Genomic DNA, 18,764 nt, shown 5'->3' on the forward strand with positions numbered 1-18,764 from the left:
ATGGCAATAAAGCATAGAATCTTGAATTGTGATTTTTTTTTTTTTATGTAGACTGTAATGTTTAATGTAGGTTTTTAAATGTGGACCCCAGGAGGAGTAGCTGTACTTAAGGGCAGAGCTCATAATAAACTAAACTACAAGAATTACAATATGTAATCTGAAGCAATATGAACAGTTCAGAGGAGTATTAGCCGACTATCTGCAGCTGCTGATTTCTTGTCTTCAAACACACATCTGACACACACACGTTTTTTGTATTCTTCCTGGGTGCAGAAACTTAAAATCTAATTTCATTCATCTTGTGCACTTGCCACTGTGTAACTAAATCCTCCTTATATGTAATATATATCTCTGATGTACCTCCATCAGCAGCAGAATTTCTTTTCTGCCCCAGTTGGGTTTTCTTCTTGTTACCATTTCAGTCAAGTTTTTGTTATTTCACCCCTATTTATATATTTATATTATAAATATACTGAGACATTAAAGATTTTCCAAAATAGAATCAACTCATTTCAGAATAACACATCACAAAGAAAAAGTATGAATGTTTTAAAGAATGAATGAGGGGGCAGATTGGCTATTTATACACTGACTTAATTAACGTGAGAGCTGTTGATTGGTGTTCCTCCGACCCTTCACTGAAAGCAGGAAGGAGTTGCTTTATAAATGTTTTTTTGTTTTTCACTTTGAGTGAAGACCTTTTTTACTCCTGGGAATAGTAAACCTCTTCAGAGTTATTTCTAGAGTGACAGATTTTAACTGAATAATAAAAAAAAAAACTTTTAATAAAAAACACCCACACATGGTACCACAATTTAAAATGCTGCAAGTTTACAGATACAGGAAAACAAAGACAATTTTGTAATAAACCATCTTGTTATAAACCTCGTGAGTACTTTTCTCGGAGTCTGTTAACATGGTGTCACAAGAGAAAGGTCCAAGTGATCTGGGTTGTGTTTCAAAGCCCATAAAGTGTGAAGAGTACAAAATAAAGAAATATCCACATCACCAACATCTGGCCGCAGGTGAATAGAGACGGAGTCAAACGTCTAATCAGTAGGGATGGGCATCGTTTGGATTTTAACGATTCTGATTCCAATTCCGATTCTTCCTTTCGATTCCGGTTCTTATCGATTCTCGATTCCGATTCTTTGAGTGGTGGAGTTGAAACGGGTTAGATGCTTATTTCACAAATAAGAGGAAAGTTTTATTTTGAATCATAGGTGGGTTGCAGTTTTACAGCTTTTACAATGCAAAATAAAGCCACACTAGAGCTCCGGTTACTGTACAACACAACAAGTGCCTGGCTTCTACGGAAACCAAAACTTGCGCATATTAAATTTGGAACCTATGATCAGATTTGAAACCAAATCCTCCAAACGATTCCAATAAAGAAACTATTCCAATGGAATCGTAATTTTTGAAACGATTCCGATTAGGAATCAGTTCTCGATCCCCAACCCTACTAATCAGTAATTCCACAAAGCAGTGACCTCTATGCAAACACTAATGCAGGGTTTCTTCTATCGGATGTTTTTTTTTTACTTCAAGGGTTGGTTCACCAAAATTACAAAATCATATTTTCTAACCTCCCACCAGCGCTATCTCTACATGCAGATATAGTCTGGGTTTTAAGATTCCTGCCTCTACCCCAATACAATGGAAGAGAATGGGATTCTGTTTCCATAGTTCTAATCAAGATTGTCTCCAGACTAACAGGGAAACTGCTTCTGGAAAAAATGTGTTGAATTTTTGCAATGTCATTTGTCAACTGATTTCCAAGTGAGTGATATCTCAGAGACAGACATCTCAAAACCTGTTCACATAAACTAAAACCATCCGCATAAATGGGATACAACTAAAGCTAAGTGAGTTTGTGTTTTGTAATTTGGGTGAACTGTTATCACAGCCTTAACATGGAAACTGCCAACAGTCATTAGCATGATTGAATTAAACAGATACATTGATGTTATACATTAGCCTAACCTTTACATCACCATCTGTATTTCAGTCAGGGATTTTAACTGTTGTTTCTATGCACCGGTATTTTAATTCACTCAGTCCGTCAAGCCCAGAAAAGTGGAGTGTAGGTCCCTGAGATTGAGCTCCTGATGGCCGTCAGTCCACATGCACAGCAAGCAGTCCAGATAAGATAATGTAGGTGTGATACAGTAGCTGCCCTGTGTATCCTTCTTTATCTTACTAAGTGGTGACAACTTTGAGAAAGGAAATGTTCATGTACATCCATCCCAAACTAACACACAGCATCATCAACATACAACAAAGTCCAAATACAGCAGAGGCCAGCGCTCAGAGGAATTACAGAGAGGACTTTTAAATATTAACTGAAGAGAACATAATCTGACTTTTGGCAGCATGAACTTTTTCGGATATTTTGCACCAACTTAGAGGCAAACATACTCTTTCATTCACATTATGTTCAAATTCACTGAACCGCCTCATGCTTGTCTAACGTGTGTACTTTTCTTTTTTTTGGAGCAGAGCTGCTCGGGAACACAAAATTAATTTCAGTGTAAACTAATAAAGTTGATTTGTATGAGAGTCAAAACTGATGGAAGCAAGGAACAGTTAACATTTTGGGAACTAAACTTGTTGACTTTCTTTCTGAGCATAAGATGAGAAAATGAATATTAATCTCATGTCTGTTTTAAGCACAGAGCTGGAGTCAGGACGTGGTTAGCCTAGCTTAGCATAAAGACTGGACAGAGGAGGAGACCGCTAGCTCGGGGCAAACACAATCTGTAGTTCATACATTTCCGTTTGTGTAAGGAGCACACAAATGGGACATATTCATCAGTGAGCTTTGGAGGTGTTGGTAGGACAGAGCCCTGCTTCCAGCCATGCTAAGCTAGGCTTACCATGCCCTGACTCCAGGTCTGTACTTACAGACATTAGATTGATATCCATCTGAACATCTCAATCACCGCAAATGAGCATAATCGCCTGAGTTTTGAACTATTGCTTTAAGTATATTTATCTTCAAAATCATGTTTACAACTTATATAAGCCAATAAACCACCATACACAAAAAAGGGATCCAATTTGGGAGGCAGAGCATACCATCTTAGAATCATTTATGCAGCATCTGAACTACATTGACAACTTTATTTAACCTAACATGAGTTAAATTATTGCTCTGACTAAATGACAAAAGGAACATTTTACATTGGTTTGCCATGAAAGCTGCCCTGTAATCAACCTCACTGAAGAACTGACAGCTGTTAGAACCAATGAAAACATCTCAATTACTGACCTGCCGACCATGTTCACAGTCAACAGTATGTTTATCAGTCTCTCATCTAACCGTTAGTTTGCTTGCATGGTTGTTGTGTGAAACAAAGTCTTGCTGAGAGCAGTGAGTTCACGCTCGTCTTCCATCCGTCCTGACTCTGCTCCATGCTAACCAGGCCAGGAGAGGCTGAAGTCAGAGTCACGTGTATGTTCAAAGAAACAAATCGGTATAAATGAGGAGCTCAATGCTCTAAATATTTCCAACACTGGAACAACTGGGGGAAAAAAGTATAACAGACATCTTTCTGCCAGGAAGACCTCTACAGAGCTGAGCATGGAAGAGTTATTGTAATATTTCTACACCTATATATGGGAGGCCAAAAGACTAGCTGCTCATGTCATAATGATACTGTATGATGGCATACTACTGATTAAAGTTCCCCGGGCAATATTTTTTATATGAAGACTAAAATAAAATGACTCCCTGTAACATGAAAGGATTGCCAGTTCCACTGATACCACCGAGCGTCTGCTCCCTGCATGGCACACAATGGCACAGAGCAGACTCTATGAGTGGTGGGTAAAGAGAGCAACCAGAGGGATACAGAGACTAAAACAAGGTTAAACACTGGGGAAATGTTGGACTTAAGCCAGGCTAAAACAATGGAGAAATACTGGACTAAACCAATTTCTAAAACACTGGGGATATATTGGACTAAACCAATGCTATAACAATGGGAAAATATTGGACTAAACAATTACATTTCAGTTTAAATAAACGTTTTGCTGTTTTGTCAGGGTTGAACGTGCCCCAGGGAATATTGGACTAAACTAAGGCTGAAATACCTGGCAACAATGGACTAAACCAAGGCTGAAATACCAGGGAATATTGGACTAAACCAAGGCTAAAACAACAGTGAATATTGGACTAAACCAAGGCTGAAATACCAGGGAATATTGGACTAAACCAAGGCTAAAACACCAGGGGAAATTGGACTTAACCAATGCTAAATCCTTCCCATTGTTTAGATCGAATGTGATTAAGGTAAGTATGGCAGCACACGAGAATATTTCCAAATCAGAATCCGAATGAAATGTTAAAGTCAAGAGTACTTCAAGAGAAATGACAATACACTGACATACAATATTGTCCTTGGGCATCAAACCATTTATCGTCCTACCATAGCAGATAGGATGCCAAACCCATTTGCAAGTATAAAAAAAAAAAAAAACAACATGCCTGGATACAGTTTTTTAACATCATGAAATTTTCCAGGCCAGCAAAGAACTCATGTATACCAATCTGGGTGCTCTTGTGTAAAACTCAACATGGCATGTACACATAGTCCGCACTAAAAAGGCCACAGAAAACAGGCCTGAAAAGGTCCAGTGAGACGTGGCTCAGTCTAGTGAAATTATATCTGATATGCCGCTGTCAGCCCCTCCTCCAGCGCCCCCTCCCCCTGTGATGACCCGGGTCTCGTGGAGGGAGCTGGCGGCGTGGCTGCTGGTGTCGTAGTGGCTGCTGGAGGAGGACACCAGGGCTGAGCTGGTGCTGGCTGCGGCTGCACTCTGCATGCTGCTCGTCAGGTTGTCCAGAAACATCTGTGGCCGGTAATGCTGAGCAGGAAAGACGAGTTGATCAGGATCAACATCATTAAAGTCCACTGAAATGTCTGAACCCTTCAGTATTACTATTTAGTATAAACTGCTACAATACAACTTCTCCAATCCAATGTATGGTTTCTACAATCTCTATTTCTTAATTTTTAAGGGTGTAAAGATTCCCCACTATGAAATGTTTTCCGGTTGTTTTATCACAGATACGACTACATCGATACATTGACCCCTGCATCGGTCTAAATGGACCAAGATTCGGCTGATGGCCCGGTTCTACTGTTACGAAACGGTTGACTGAAGCTTTGCTGTCATTTCAACCAAGCTGCTGCAGTGTGCGCGATGCTGTTGATAGAGACGGCTGTGTTTATGTGTGACTGAGACAAAAGCCTCACCATTTGTGTGATTAGGGTCATTCATGTTCAGGGTGGCAGTGATCAGCGCCTTTGTTTGGGTTTGCAGAAAAGGTTTGCCGACATACAGGTTTCATTTTTGGAGTTAGCGGTGAGAGGAATATATCTTGGATATTGTAAATTGTACTAGCTGCAGTCTGTGAGTCATCCATCAATGTGTGTGTGTTCATAAACATGTGAGCAGACTGGTATAAATATGTATTTGGCTGCGTTAAGTTTATATTGACATTTATATGTTCTAAGACGTTCAGTTACACAAAGGTCCATTAGCCGCATGCTAATGCTCACAACAGTATTATTGTGCTCATGTGTACTCACGTAATACTGTATATGATTATTATTGGAGCGCTCACAATGACTGCGTAATGTGGACCTGTGTTTGAGATACTGTCTCTAAGATAAGTTGGCTTTATTATTCGCTGGTCCCTTTCACAAAATATATATTTATTTGAGGTAGGCAAAGCTTATTTATAGAATTTTAATTATGTATAATTAGAAATCAATGTGTGTAGATTATACAAATATTAAGTGTATCCATCATTGAATCGTATGTCATTGTATCGCACCGAATCGTTTTAACATCGAATCGTACTGAATCGATCCATATTAAAATGTATCGCCCCTCAACGGTATCGTATACATACGTATTGCATCGTCTTATAAGGGAGAGTTGCACACCCCTATTAATTTCATCAACTGTGGGTAAATTACAGTCAAACATATTTAACCACCTCAGTCCCACAATAACTCTAGTCGGGCTTAACTGTGAAGTGATTACTGTATCTCTTATCAACAAAACTCATTAGAATAGAATAGACTTTTTTGTCCCTGAGGGGAAATTTGTCTTGGGTATAGTGCTATAATCTGTTGCTTTAGAATACAAACATGTAACAGAGAAACCATTCTAAAATCAACATGAAATCAACATAACACATCTTAGAAAATGAAAGGACACATGACTGCAAAGACAATACTACCTGAAGTGACTAAGAATTAAAGTGCTATGTGCAAAAAGTGCTGTTGTGTTTACTACACTGGTTATGAGTATTTATAAGGCCTAACAAATACGCTCCTTATAAAACATTTGCAAAGGTGATTTTGTAAGTATTTTTAAACCAGTATTGTTTATATCCATGTTTACCAGCTCGCAGTGTGGTTTGTTTGTTGTCTAAACAAATGAGGTGAGCCTACAGTGTCTAAGCAGCAGCTGGAGGCTATTCTCTGTAGCTGCTAGGATTGCTGGTTTGATAAGATTAGAGAAATCTTACATAGTGCAGCTTTAAACAGTAGACAACTGTAACAAACATACCTGAGGATCTGCTTGAATTAAGGAAAACAAATCCAGACCTATGGGTAGGGGGAAAACAGATTATTAACAATTCCAAGTTGTGATAGTGCTTACAGTCCCCCTATCCACTGACTCACTCTGCATGTCTGTTGGGATGGTGGCTAGGGTGGATGGGTGGAAGGGGACTGCATAGTCAGCGAGCGTAGAGGTCAGATACGATGGATCCAGGGCCTGGACGTTTGGCACGCGCACAGTGGGCTGGTAGGTCAACACCCTGAGAGAAAACAGCAAGCTTGTATTGTAACAGTGGGCTCCAGATCTAATCCATCCAAGAAAACAGCAAACATTAAAACACTGAATGTCTAATGTCCAGCATTGTCACATAAGTCACTGGATGGCAAAAGTTAAACAGAAAACTGACTACGGTATTGTGGATTTTTCTTTAGGAACGAGGCTGGTGCACCCAGCTCTGTCTATGGTTCTAGTAAACAACACAGAGAGGCCTGCTCACCCCTTCGCATGCATATCCTCGCTCTTGGAAATGTAAACGCAGCGTTTCTTCAGTGGAGGGTCTGTGTCCTCTTCATCAGAGGAAGAGGAGGAGGAGGAGGAGCTTTCCAGAGTCAGGTCAATCACATCCGCCTTCTTGGTGGAGCTGGGCTCCGTAGAGTTGGTGACCACTGAAGACTGGCGTAAAGGAGCTGAGGCTAAAAGACAAAGGTTCCAGGTTAAGGCCAGTATTATTCTAGATTTGTCTTATTGTCAACAAATCCCATAAAAAGACAAAACCAACAATATGCCATAAGACATATATATATATCTTTTAAAATTATTTTCAAAAAGGCTCAGTAATTTCCTAAAACAACTGGTACCATAGTTTTAACAAACTTTACTTAATCAGTAACGGTGTTCTACAGTGTGTGTGTGTGTGTGTGTGTGTGTGTGTGTGTCATGGTAATGTCAGCCAGTGCAACAGTGTGGCTCATTGATGTGTTTATGATACATCAGGTTGTGATACACACATGACACTTGTGGGTAGGATCAATTCAAACCTTGCCCAGGTATCAAGATGATGTACTTACTCTGTCTTGGAGACCTATGGAAGAGAACATCGTGCACCCCCACAGGTTACAAGACCTGTTTTATTCCAACATTCCACTAAAACGATCAAAGGAAAATTTTGGTTCAATTATAACTAAAGTCATTTCTACTTAAAGATCAAATAACCGGTATGTCCACTAGGGCTGGGAGGATTCGTCGATGTAATCAATTATGTAAATGCATCGACACAAATAATTTGCGTCGACGCGTCATGCATAGAAGTCTTAAAAACAACATGGCTGCCTCCAGCAACAGCGCATTCCTCGCAAGTTCAACAACACGTTGAGAAAAGGGTTAGCACACGGTCTTCTAAAGTGTGGGCGTATTTTACTCTTAATGCCAACAACAACGTGGCAGTCTGTAGACTTTGTAAAATGCATCCCTGAGTCAGGATAACAGCAGAAAAACACCTTAAGTTCTGCTTCATCGCCCTCATTGGTCTCTCGAGGATAAAAAAAGGTTGAATGACTGAATGGATCCAAAAGGGAGAGGTTTAAGGGATGAGGGAAGGGTGAGGCAGAAATTATTCTTTCTTCAAATTTATTTTGTTATTTGTTTTGTTTTATTTTATTCAGTTTTTTCATGTAGTTGGTTGTTAGTGTTTTATTAATGAATTCATGTACATTTGTGGATAAACTTTATTGGCGATCCATCAATGTAACATCACCTTATATAATGTTATATACTAAATACCAATAAAAGAATGTATCCCATAAAATATGATGTACTTACTCTCAACTTTTGGAATTGACTGAGAGGGGACTTTGACTGACTCTTTCTTTGGTCTCATGGGACACCAGGTTCCATCCTCCTGGAACTTGATTTCATCCACATCGGAGCAGTCATTCAGGATCTCCAAGAATAAACTGAACAAAGAACATAACACTTAAATCACCAGTATACAATAATAATTTGACACTAAATGGTCACACAAGCAGATTGACTTTGGTGGTGTGTTTTTTTGGCCCTGGAGCTTTAATATTGGGTATCTCTGATACATTCTAAATTTGACATACCTTATTTTTGACATGCTGCTTGATCCTGGTTGAAAACTGTTAACTTGATGAGCTTACATTATTGATATGATACAAAGGAAAGTTAACCTGGAGGAATGTGACTCCTGAAATTGACATGACGTGTTGTGCCAAAGAGAAGACGTATCACTCGGTTGGAGTTGTGAATACAGCAGTGTTACAGAGTGATGCTTTTTTTCCCTCATAAACAATCTTTGGCTGAGCAGACACTGGCTGCAGAGAGCACACAAACCCAACGGTTTATATTTTTTTTGGGCTGCCATCAACCAAAGCAACAGTCAGCATCTACAAGAACAGATTTGTAACTGTCGAAGCTTCGCAAATTTTGCCAACCTGTGTGTCAGAACATAGTCAATCATGGGTGCGACCAAATACATTTTCACAATCATATGCTCATTTCCATTCTCATATGCCCGGCTGTCATTAAGGAGAGCAGCACTGCAACACTAGCAGGCTGAGGTGGACAAAACAGATTAGAGTAAAGAAAGGATCAGATTTATTTTAGCAGATACCGACCCATTAAAATATGCCTGAATCGGCCCCGATACCAATACTTAGGATCGGATCAGGACATCTGTGGTTAAATACATAAAACTAAATTAGTAGAGTTCCAATCACTATAGTGAGAAACTCTGTGTATACTTAATTATTAAGATGAAGCATGGATTTTTCTGGTGCCATGTTCTGAGGAGTTCTTTTAACTTTCATAATGAGAACATGGCACCAGACTAACTGTACAACTGCCTTAGCAAGAGCAACAGCAGTTCATTCTTCATGTGAAGTGGTGGAATTAGTTGAACTAACCCATCAATGATGAGACTCTCGTATGCAGCCTTCTTGTCACACACAGGACAGATCCACGTGGGTTTCTTCTCATTCATCTGCAGGTAGAGGGCAGCGTCGAAACACTGCAGGTGAGAGCAGGTCACCGCCCGGCATGGCACCGTAAGTCGCATCTTACCCAGCTGGAAGACAAAACACACTGACCTCAGTCACAACTCATTTATGAAGAACATGGTTGGTTCCTTGCGCAAATTCATTAGGTAAAACTTAATACAAAGTTATTGCACTTCAGAAAGTCTTACAGACATGCACATAAAACATGAATGTCACACCAACAGTATGTCCCTGGAAGATTTGGTACTGCGTAAAACTTGGAGCTTATGCCATAACATTCTAAATAAGCACTAATTGTAGGCAATCGTCACTGATTCAGCTAAGCCAGCAAACCTACTATTATAACTAACGGCAGCCACAACATCCACTAATAATCAACATATGACTAGGGCTGGGTATCGAGAACAGCTACTAAATTGGTAACGGTTCTGGTCAGTACTGAATTATCGATACACATCTGCACTGCTATGGGTTATGTAATGCCGCCGGGGTCTAAGCATTGGGGAATGTTTTATAAACTAAATAACACTGATTAAAGTCAAAGGGGTTAGCCCCGATGTTAACAACAAGCCAAAGCAGCCCAGGCTCCCTGACTTAAGGTGAGCTAAGCTTTAGGTTGGACCAGCTGTTTTTATTTTAGCCGCTCCTCCGAAATGTTGCTCAGCTGAATTTAGTGTTAGCTCTCCTGAACCATAGTCCTGACAACTAGACACAACTAATTTGGTATCAGAACAGCATGAAAACCAAGGCGCGTTTGTTGAAGAAAATATTAAAAAGCCTTTATTGATGTGGATAATGGTCAGCCAAAGGTTAAAAAAATACGCGCCGACTAATTTTCTAATTTCTAAAAATAACTAATTTTGCATTACTTACAGACATTTGTAGCAATTGCTCCTCACTCATATATACAGGAAAAACAGGAAACAATTAAAATGATGTCTGCAATAAAGTAAAAATAAAATAACTTTTTTATATATATTATATATATATAGTTTCATGTCTTTATTTTATTTCTGAATTAAATTATTGAATAAATAAAGTGACTACAGGTGATCAACAGCTTGCAGGATTGTTTTTGGTTCTTACACAATTCCCTAACAAAACTGTGAAGTTGTTGAATTTTTTTTATAATGCGGCTACATTTACATAAAAATAATAATTAAATCATAACAGCCAAAACCGGTGGAACATGACTTGTGGTGTGAGCGCTTCATTATTTTAAGTTTTAGTGCCTTTTACATGTGAAGGTTTGTTATGTATTTGAATGCTTCAGACTTTGGCGTCCCCCAGTGGTATTATAAGGGAGAAACTGTGGCAGAAAGTAAGCGATCCTTTGACACAACGCATACCGGCCCTCATTTATGAAACGTGCGTACGACCTAAAACAGGCGTAGGACGGGCGTACGCCGACTCTTACGCAAAGCTCGGCATTTATCAATTTGAACGTGAGCGTAGGCTGCGATAAAATCTCACGTCTGGTCTGAAGTTCTGGAGTCAGTGTGGACTTGCGGTGCAGTATATAATCAGTTCAACAGGAGAAGGAGAAGTCATCAGTTGATCCGTTATCAGCAATGGCAGATCTGGCTCTTTTAGAAGACCTCTATGCGCCGGTCCAACAGTGCACACGTACGCGCACGTGCCACGGTGGAGCGCTCCATCGGATTGATTAAGGGCAGATGGCTTGCATCAGCGGGGGGGGGGGGGGGGGCCCTATAGACGGCAGAAAAAGTCTGCAACATTGTTTTAGCCTGTGGGGTTCTGCACAACATCTCGCAGGAAAACGGGGCGCCATAAATGTAGCCATGGAGCCAGATGACCCGATGCCCAGAGAGCAGTGTCCAGCACAGCCCCAACTGGGGGCTATACCAAGGAGACAGGATATTATTATTCCTGGCTTTTTAAAAGGTAGCCTATAGTGTTATGTTTGGCAATGATATTCAATACAGGAAACATGACAATGCACACTATTTTTATTTACTCTTCAGGTTTTCGTTTCTCTTTTAAGTGAACGATTTATTTCTGCCATTGACCGAATTATTTCGGCTTGTTTTTCCAGCCCCTCTGCTGTCAGGAGTGAGGGTTGAGGTGGTGGTCCAGCACGGGGGGCGGAGGACACGCACTCTCTCTCAGCTTTTGCCTCGTTCTGACTCATGAAAAAAAACACGAGTAAAATAAAAGACACTGCATAAACTCCGCTACCGTGTGTTTATTTAAATATAGGTACACCTACATGTAGGCCTAAGAGATTGCAATAGAAGCCTGTATATTACTATTAGGACTATAGAAAAATGTGTTAAGGATGTATTAAATAGGCTAAACTTCAGCTGGAGTCCGATTTACTACGGCAACACTGTTGACTGCATCAGTGATCTCTTTCCATCCCGCATTCTTTCTACAGCCTTGAATACCGGTTTTCAGGCTGCCAAATAGTACACACGTTAGTGCAAATAAACCTGAGATGTCAGGGTTTCAGTCTCCACCTCTGAAAAGTGCCGCTTCTCAGCCGGATTACGTCTCGCCATAAATAAATTATAGGGCCAAGGCCTCAAAACCGAGAATATATTGGGGCGTAATATTTGAATGACGATCGTTTCCAGACGCTGCATTTATCACTGTACGACCATTCTTACGCGCCGACTGGTGTGATACAAACGTTTCATGAATCACACGTCGTAAGATGATTTCTGCGCTGGTTTCTCGTTAGGCTGATAAATGAGGGCCACTGTGTGTATCAATTATTTTCGCATTTCTCTACAAACTATAATTCATGCTGTCCAAATAATTGCTGGAATCACATAAACATTGTCGACAGATTCTTCATTTACCGGGCACATGAGTGAGACGCGAAGGCTTGTTGTAGCAATCTCACTGTCTGGATCGGCTGTCAACTTCTCTTTAACTGGAACACAGAGGAGTACAGGGTAACAAACAGAAACAAAAAGATTAATTTCAAAAAGGCAAAAGAATACATGAAAACCAAATATTAAAAGAAACTTCCAGTTCCATAAACCTGACATCGCCAGGGATACACTCCTCACTGGCTTTCAACAAATGTAAGTGTTGATTTTTGTGTCTTGATTGAAATCAGTTTTAGAGACATTTTCTTAAGGTCTCAGGTCCCGTTGGCATCAGGTTTGCTCTTCTTATAATGGACAGGTCAATTTCAGGTTTGGGTAGAGCAGCTTTACTCACCGAGGGCAGCAAATAACGGACAGCCATGCTCTCTACGATCACACGCTCGACGCACTGCTAAGCCCTGAACTGCTACAACTACTATTTCTAGTCATAGTTCCATTATCTTTATTGTTACTATAATTGCCACTGTTAATCATACCAACTGCTAGGATTATTATGAATCATATTTCTCCATATCTGTATCAGTGTCTCTGTGTCCCAACCGGCAGCTACTTAACTTTTTACATGGGAGTTTGAACCTGACAAAGCTGCTGGACATGGAACGTGTCGCTGGGACATCACCCGCGTGTGCTGTCCGACTAACACACACAACTCTAACCCTAACAAACAACTAGCCTCTAGAGGTCTGAATAAGTCCGTTTTTACGTTGCTGAACATCTCACCATTTGTAAAATTCCAACACATTCTCTCAAACACATGCAGCTAAATGTCCTTATTTTAAAGATTTAGATAAAGAAGTAAGGAATGCGCAGGGGAGCAGTTGATTGCTGATCTGCACATGTATGCAGATTTTCAGAAAACCAGTAACCATGTTCTTACAGTGCATGTAAACACAGTGTCTGATTACCTGCATTACCTGATTTTTCTGAGAAAACGGGTTTCTTGTGTGCATGTAACCATACTGACGGTGCTTTTCAGGTTAGGTAAATATTTTTAGATTTGTGAAGACCTTGAGTCAAGTGTGACTACCTCCAGGTAAAACTGCTGCTGTACAACGTATAGTGGGCATTACTGAAATGTAGTCATAGTGTTTTTCTGTGTAGTTACTTAGTGCTCTGGAGTGGTCTGGGTTTCTGATGCCCTTCATCCTGAGCCTCTGCAGGAGCAGTGGTGATGTCAGCTGTCTCACCAGGTACACAGACATAGAATAGGTCTGAAAAACAATATGATCCAACAACCTTTACAGAGAAGTCACTGTTACAGTACCCAAACATGACGGCCAACTCGAGCACAGAAAAACAAAAAGCTGAAAAGGTTCCAATGACATATATGTTCTCACTTTTCCAATTTCAGGTGCCCATGTGACTGAAATCTGATTGGGTACCGCAGATGAGAGTCGAACAAGGGAGGTAATGTTTAAAGGTCTTCCTGGTCTCTTCTGTTCCACGCCGTTTTTGGGTGGTGGTGCATAACCCTACAGGAATAAAATGCTTTGTTAGGGTCTTTATGGTAGAATACATGACTTGGATTGGCTTTTAATTGGAACTGTTCTGGAGTGAAACTAGCACTTACTGGCAAAGGAAAAAGTTTCCCATTGACCTTTATACAAAGACTGTTTGGGTAGTTATCCTCTTGAGGGCAACTTGTCTCTGACAAGCAAAACCTGACAAAACAAAACAGACATTTGAGAGCCTGAATACACATTGAAGAAAATAAACAGACTAATAAGTGCAAATTTAAAGTAATGTGTTCAAAATATGTTCAGCAAAACCGTTGGATGGACAGCCATCTTAGTGCCATGTTCTAAACCAGCGTTTCCCACATTTACAGTATATGTGTAGTGTTTTTAATAAACCTGTGATGGCAAAAGGTGTTCGCATATTCATGAGGGAAGGTTTGGAGTCACCATGAAAACATTAATCAAGTTATTCAATATGTTTTTAAAAGAGTTTTGACTTGAACCATTATGCTCACTTAAAATGTGCATTTCTTAATTCGCAAGGAATCGCAAGATCTATTATTTACAGGTCAGAAAACTGAGCACTCTCACCTCAGTTGAATTTGAACCATATAGTCCCTTCTGCCACCTGGTAGAAAGTCCCTGTAGACAAACACAGTTACACATACTTAATATATTTATCATTTACATCTTGGGCATGTTTTTTTTCTTCTTCAAATTAGTCCTACCTGGATATGCATACTTCACGAACTTGCTGTGGTGTCAAGGCAAAGATGAAATATTTTTCTTGGTGGTATCTCTGTGCAGGACTCGCTCCTGAAAACACAAATGATGACTGTTAATTACAAAGTGCTGCACTTCAGATAACTTAAATACCACTGCTCACAACACACACAGTGTAATTTGTGACCTTTATAGAGCTTAAAGTTCACATTTTCAAATAGTAAATCTGCATTCCTACAGTCTCAAATGATTCCACTGCAGTAATCCAAAAGTCATCCATACACTCAACACTCGCAACTTTTGCTTAGAAAGCACTGAAACTTTTACTTTATCCATTTATTGGACTTGCTTCCACCAGGAAGACAGTTACATCTGAAGTACTATTTTCATTCCTTCTGCCATCACAAAGGCTGATTGTGTTCAGAATTTGGACAAGTACTTCACTGAAGACAAAGGCATGAGGTAGGTCTCAATTCGGATACTTAGGTGAGTACACTTACACGTAGTATTCTGTGTACACTATGTACTCACAATTCAAGTGTATAAAGTATATAGCATATAAACATAGAATTAAAATGAATAGATAAGCCCCATTGTCACTAATGCCTGATCCCACTATTTGAGTCAGTATCGGTTCGATATCCGATATCAGTATCGGATCGGTGCATCCCTAAAAGAAAAGACCACAGACCTAGACTTGAAGGCTTGATTAGGACATCCAGCACATCATAGAAGGGGAGGGGCTTCATCTGCACATCTGGGTGGACGGGGGGGATGAGAGGTGCTGGCTGCTGGAGATTCATGCTGGGTTTGGTGTCGTGCCACAGGGCTGTTCCACCACTCAACAGGCTGAAGTCTGTGTTACAGGACTGACTCCTGCTGACAGAGATGGCAGTGTTCACTACAGTTACCCCTCTCACATCAGAGGGCAACAGGGACTTTATGGTCGCCAAATCAGGGTCAGGGGTGTTTATGACCCTGGAGTACCGCTGGTGATACAGCTCCTTGATTTTGATTTGCAACGCTGGACTGCAGCAGCAAATGCAAAGCCGCCAGGAGAAGCTCATGTTTACAACCCTATTTTTTTTTTTTTTTTTTTTGTGTTTTTTTTTTTTTTTTTTTTTTTTTTTTTTTTTTTTTTGTGTGTGAGAATTTGTATGGTTGCACTTTTATGTCTAGTTTGTTTTTGTTGATTGTCTTGCTGTGTATTCTTATTTTTATTCATGCGTTGTTCATGCTATACAAATCAAATTGACATCCTGTGTAACACAATGGAAGAAATAGGTACACGAGACATGAAGCAGGCGCTGAGCACCACTGCCAACCCTAGACCAGAGCCGAGCACTAACTTATTCTAATGAAGATCTGACAAGAAGCCACTACACAAGCCAACATCAAGGCCAAACAAGACATTGTTGATTACATTGCCTGCCTGCAGAAACCACTGTGTACTGTGTAACATAATGCAGTGCAACATTAACAATGACTATTTGGTCAGACCATAGACAATTTAATGTGAATGAGCCACTTGGGGTCTAGGAAGTTTTGTTTCGTTTTTGAACTTATATATGTGGATGTACTACAGATTTTTACAAGTTTGCTTGCTAAACAACATAGTGGTATCACTTAAATATGTTAAAATGTCAAAAAATTGTTTTACTTCCTTTTTGTGTAAATGAATTAAGGATGTGAGAGTATGAATTAGTAATTTTTGCACACAGTTCAATTCAAAAGCACGATGTATTAATCTGTGTGAACAAATTATAATTTCTCCAATTACACCTTCCAGGCTCTATAGGTTTAGAAGCTAACATTGTAGAATTGCAGAGATGTGACATTCGCAGGGTAGGCATGTCCATTTTTGTCATGTATGTGAAGGACTTTTGTCCACCTTGAGGAGAGATCTCTCCCTGACATTTGCTGTCAGTGTGGAGATTATTAAATGAAACGCCTGGTTACTGATAATTGTGATTTGACACTAAACAAAAATAGCTGTGGTTATAATTCGAAGCCTAAATGTGCAGCTCTGAAAAGACCAAAAATACAAAATTACAACAGTCAAGACAACATTCAGACACTGATCAACTACTTATAACTTACAAACATAAAACTACCTAATTTGCAAAGAAATGTCTTAAGCTTTAAAATGTGCCTAAAAAGAACCCCTACAGAAAAATAAGAAACAATGAAGAAACCCTACTGACCCTTCGATATAATGCTCCATGCTGGATTGTCCTTATGTGCATATCCTTTTTCCTTACAATTCCTCAGTATATGTGACCTTTAAGCATCTAAAATATTGAGGATGATATCACAATTAAATAAAATCATGGAAAACATGACAAAGCACAATGATACAGATGTAATGTTTAAACACACACCCGCACCAACATAGCCCCTTGGGGTGGTTATTCTTCAATCCGTCATCTGTCTTTTGGAAAAACTGAACCTTGTTCCTGGGGGTTTCTGTCCATACTCTAAGCCACGTGTCCAACTCAAGGCCTGCGGGCCGAACCCGGCCCCTCGCAAATTTTGAGTTGGCCCACATATCAATTTAGGTTCACAATCAATTTTAGCGAGCTTAGATGTGCACCAAACAAAAAATACAGGAAACTGTTTTTCAAACTGCAATTCCCCCAGAACCAGAGAGTTTTCATGTGTGGTCACATGCTTTTAAAAATGCTATCATTGTTTTGCTAAATTCTCTGATAGCTAAGCAACTTTTTGCTGACTTTTTTTAGGGTTTTATCATGTCGACCAAACCATAAGAAAGATATGAGACATGCAATAATACAGTCAAAGATATGTGACTTTTCGACTAAATAAAGCATGTCAAACTATACATGTCTGGCCCTTGATGTAATTCTCATTTTCCAGTGTGAAATTGAGTTTGACACCCCTGCACTAAATGGTTATCTACTGCTGTACTTGCATGATAGAAAAGAAGATGATTTTTTTTAAATTTATTTCAGGTGTTCATCAAGACTAATGGATATAACTTTATGAGAAAAGCCAGTGAATCCCAGGTGCTGGAGGAACCGGGAGCAGCCAGAGGAGGGGGCAGGACTTTAGCTCTTAGCAGCATTCATAGCAGGTGTCTGGTTATTCCAGACAACCAATGTTTGTGAACTTGGCCACCTCTTTCCTAACGTTACTGCCAGTTATTTACGGTTTAGACACTTTAGACATAGTGCGACGCTATGTGACTCACTTAAGTGACAAGTAGCCCACTGACGTTACATACATTTTGTTCATTCCCAAACACTGAATTTCCTGGTCACCAATTAATGGCTTCCAGCGTTCCTTAATCAATTTAACTCACGTTAGATTACCAACCTAATAATGATCTACGGAGCAGCAAACATTCACTCAGCTGTGTGTTTGGAAGGAGTTATTCACATTAAAAAGTAGCCTACAGTTTAGACACAACAATATATATCTAGCGTCAATTTTGGCTAATTTTGTGTACCATCGTGACATTAGCTACATGTTATCATTAATACTACAGTACTACTTAACTAACAGCTTTAAACACCCACATAATTAGCTAGACAATAAATACAATACAGTAATGGTTTCAGCGAGGTAACAATGGAGCTATTAGCGACTGGCTTATCATAAACTGTTAGCATTAAGGCTAACCACAGAGACGCAAACTATCTGCTCTGAAAGTGCACGTTCCTGCCTGGCAATGCCCTATCCTCCTAGCCTATACACTTGGGTAGTCATACATCGACCACTTTATGCCTTACAACGTATCGTTTCATGTTGTAATGTTGACAGAAGTAAGGAAAAATCTGTGTTTTTCTTTTTGCCTACCCGAAACTCTTCACTCTCCGCCATCTTGTTGTTCCGGTCATCCCGCCCAGCAGGACTACTTCCAGGTGACGCCACAGCTGCGCCGTAGAGTGGAGGTTCGTTACGGTAACGGGACCCCTCGGTACGGAGAGTAAAGCGTGTGCCACAAACCAAAAACAGAACAGTGGCCCACCTGCGTCTGTACTTAGTAGGGCACTTTTTGCTATCCAATTGTTTACAAAGCGGCACCATTTCCACTCTTTAGATTTTAAGTCAAAGAGCTGTTTTTCTAAAAGCCTCCAAGCCTTTTTTTTTTTTTTTTGCAA

General features: G+C 39.9%; 1 protein-coding gene across 3 annotated transcripts; it reads right to left on the reverse strand.

Moving 5' to 3' along the window:
• Nucleotides 1-801: 801 nt before the first annotated feature.
• Nucleotides 802-18,590, reverse strand: pias2 (protein inhibitor of activated STAT, 2). 3 transcript variants are annotated; one of them, XM_039804160.1, is made up of 15 exons: nucleotides 18,460-18,577; nucleotides 16,845-16,931; nucleotides 15,332-15,516; nucleotides 14,646-14,733; nucleotides 14,509-14,559; nucleotides 14,031-14,121; nucleotides 13,798-13,932; nucleotides 13,566-13,671; nucleotides 12,428-12,501; nucleotides 9,510-9,670; nucleotides 8,404-8,537; nucleotides 7,082-7,277; nucleotides 6,708-6,844; nucleotides 6,592-6,629; nucleotides 802-4,872 (listed from the first exon to the last, which is right to left on the reverse strand). In XM_039804160.1, the coding sequence occupies exons 2-15, from the start codon at nucleotides 16,862-16,864 to the stop codon at nucleotides 4,654-4,656; spliced, it is 1,635 nt and encodes a 544-aa protein (XP_039660094.1). In that variant the 5' UTR covers nucleotides 16,865-16,931; nucleotides 18,460-18,577; the 3' UTR covers nucleotides 802-4,653. The 3 variants fall into 3 exon arrangements, with proteins under 3 accessions (XP_039660094.1, XP_039660093.1, XP_039660092.1); XM_039804159.1 differs by lacking the exon at nucleotides 16,845-16,931 and having other exon boundaries at nucleotides 18,460-18,590; XM_039804158.1 differs by lacking the exon at nucleotides 16,845-16,931 and having other exon boundaries at nucleotides 15,332-15,519; nucleotides 18,460-18,572.
• Nucleotides 18,591-18,764: the final 174 nt, after the last annotated feature.

Source organism: Perca fluviatilis, chromosome 6 (assembly GCF_010015445.1).
Source record: "Perca fluviatilis chromosome 6, GENO_Pfluv_1.0, whole genome shotgun sequence".
NCBI classification, from domain to species: Eukaryota; Metazoa; Chordata; class Actinopteri; order Perciformes; family Percidae; genus Perca; species Perca fluviatilis.